Below are 2,394 nucleotides of genomic sequence, written 5' to 3'. Positions count from 1 at the left end.
ATGTCATTTTATTTTGTTATTTTTAAAAATTTTTGTACAATGCTTCACTTGAGTCCATAGTTGGATGGTGGACTTTGATCATCTCCCTGAGGGTTGACTGAATATAGCAAATTTAGCAGGGGACTATTTCCTAGAGATGCAGGTAATTTCTATTAGGTGGAACTACTCTATCCCCAAGGATTTATGACCTCTTGGACATTACTCATTTTGTTTCAACCTCATTCAACAATCCTACTCCAATATTTCCATGTTAAATTGTTTATAAGTACTTTAATTTCTTTAGTATTCTTTGAACTGATCAAACATTTTATCTTTTTCAGTCAGTGATGGTTTAAGTAAACTCTGTCACATGTTCATCTTCTATATTCTGAACTGTAATTTCATCTTTTTGAGAAAAGGTATGTGATATCATGTGACTTTGACTTGACTGGAGACAAACAGGGTGTCATAGAGGTGCTGGTCCTTTCTACTTCTTTGGGCCTGGGAAATTTAACACTAGTCCCTCCAGAGCATGGCAAATCATCACTGGTGAGCAGGAAGGTTGAAAGTGCAGAGAGGAAAGCAGATTCTTCATCAGTCATGGGGTCACTGAGGACAAGAGGAAGACCCAGACTAGGACAGCTCTGAAACCTACTAAGAAATACTCAAATATCAGGTTAAAGTAAAGTGATAGACTGCTTTTCTTTCCATTGTCATATAGAGCACTGTCTAAAAGGCCTGTCCTAGTGTTTTTTTAACTTATTTTAAGATAATGTGCTTCTGTTTGACTATTTAGGGTCTAATATCTGTAAAAAATCTCTGAATTTAGATAATCTGTAGGATGTTGATAATTTTAGTGAGTTTTGTCACTGGAGATGGAAATTATGTCAGTAGAAAAGATTATTTAGAAGTTATATTTGTGCCATAGGACAATAACCCTTTTTGACCTAAATTTGCGCTTTTAGTTTTATTTCAGTCTTTTCCAGGGGAGGGAAATTTTCCCTTCATCCATTTTGGTTCTTGGCTGGGAACCCTGTTTCAAAACACAGATTAGCAAGAGAAAAATAATCAGACACTTATTAACGTGTATTTCATATATACATGGGAGAAACCCTGGGAATTCAAAGAGGTGCCTTAGAACTGCAGTTTATGCAGCATCTTGAGAAAGAACAATAGATACACAGAGAAGTGATGGGACAAAGGAAGGCAGTTTTAGGCTTTTCAGGACCCTGGAAAGGTAAATATGTGGGAGGAAACAGGAAGGTTTGCTGATTTCTCTGGTGTCTCTCTGAGCTAAGATTCTAGAGATCTCCAGAATAGCCTTTATCCGCTTCCTGCCTTAAGGTAGAAAACAGGAAGGGTGGAGGGAACTTTCCTGTGATTGTTGTTTAACTGCCTGGAACCGCAAAGCTTTATGTTGAAGAGGAATATGGTTTCCTTCACTTTTTTGAATTATTGATGGTCTTGAAAATGTCCTATACGCCTTTGAACTAGGTTTATCTTCCTGATAATCTCTTATTTATTATTTATATACTAGAAGAACTCAGTATGAGAGTAGGCAAATTTTGAGTTTTATACTTTGATAGCACACAAGGTAACAATCATGAAGACTAAATTCTCCACGTGAAAAAAAATTAAGGTTTACTTGCTTTCTAGCATACTGAATGGATTGGAGACCCACTAAAAACATATGCACTTCATTTGATTGACTTAGAGTTTGACTCCAGTGTAAATAGTAAATGTTGTCCTTTTAAGACTCAAAGGACAGAAGGCTGCATGTAAATAGAGAAGTGGCTATTCCTCTTAACCCAATTATCTAGAATACATTCTCTGCCCTTCTAATCAAGCCAAACTACTTTGAGGGACCCTGGCAGGGGAGCCGTGGAGCCTTTCTAAAATTAAGCGATGGATTCTGAGACCTTGCCAGACAAGAGGGTCACAAAATTTACTGCATGCGTCTAACATGGCCCGAGTGTTCTTGGAAGAGAAACTCCTTTCACGAAAGGAGATCCAAGGAAAGCAGTACAACAGCTTTTTTTTTGACAAAGTAGGTGGCTCTGAAAAGAGCCTTTTTCAAAGTTCAGAGACCGCAGCCTTGGATTACGCCCTCTCGCCGCGTATGCGGCGCGCCAGCTGTATGTCCTTGGGCATGATAGTGACGCGCTTGGCGTGGATGGCGCACAGGTTAGTGTCCTCGAAGAGCCCCACCAGGTAGGCCTCGCACGCCTCCTGCAGCGCCATGACGGCCGAGCTCTGGAAGCGCAGGTCGGTCTTGAAGTCCTGCGCGATCTCGCGCACCAGCCGCTGGAACGGCAGCTTGCGGATCAGCAGCTCGGTGGACTTCTGGTAGCGCCGGATCTCGCGCAGGGCCACCGTGCCGGGCCGGTAGCGGTGCGGCTTCTTCACGCCGCCCGT

General features: G+C 41.5%; 1 protein-coding gene across 1 annotated transcript; it reads right to left on the bottom strand.

Moving 5' to 3' along the window:
• Nucleotides 1-2,045: 2,045 nt before the first annotated feature.
• On the bottom strand, nucleotides 2,046-2,391 carry LOC132009184 (histone H3.1-like; the record flags this gene model as incomplete). Its single annotated transcript, XM_059387521.1, has 1 exon — nucleotides 2,046-2,391. A coding segment is annotated over one exon (312 nt), but the record flags the coding sequence as incomplete, so codon positions are not given.
• Nucleotides 2,392-2,394: the final 3 nt, after the last annotated feature.

Source organism: Mustela nigripes, unplaced genomic scaffold (assembly GCF_022355385.1).
Source record: "Mustela nigripes isolate SB6536 unplaced genomic scaffold, MUSNIG.SB6536 HiC_scaffold_6774, whole genome shotgun sequence".
Classification (NCBI taxonomy): Eukaryota; Metazoa; Chordata; class Mammalia; order Carnivora; family Mustelidae; genus Mustela; species Mustela nigripes.
Note: the sequence above shows the minus strand (reverse complement) of the source record. Positions and strands in the feature narration are given on the sequence as shown.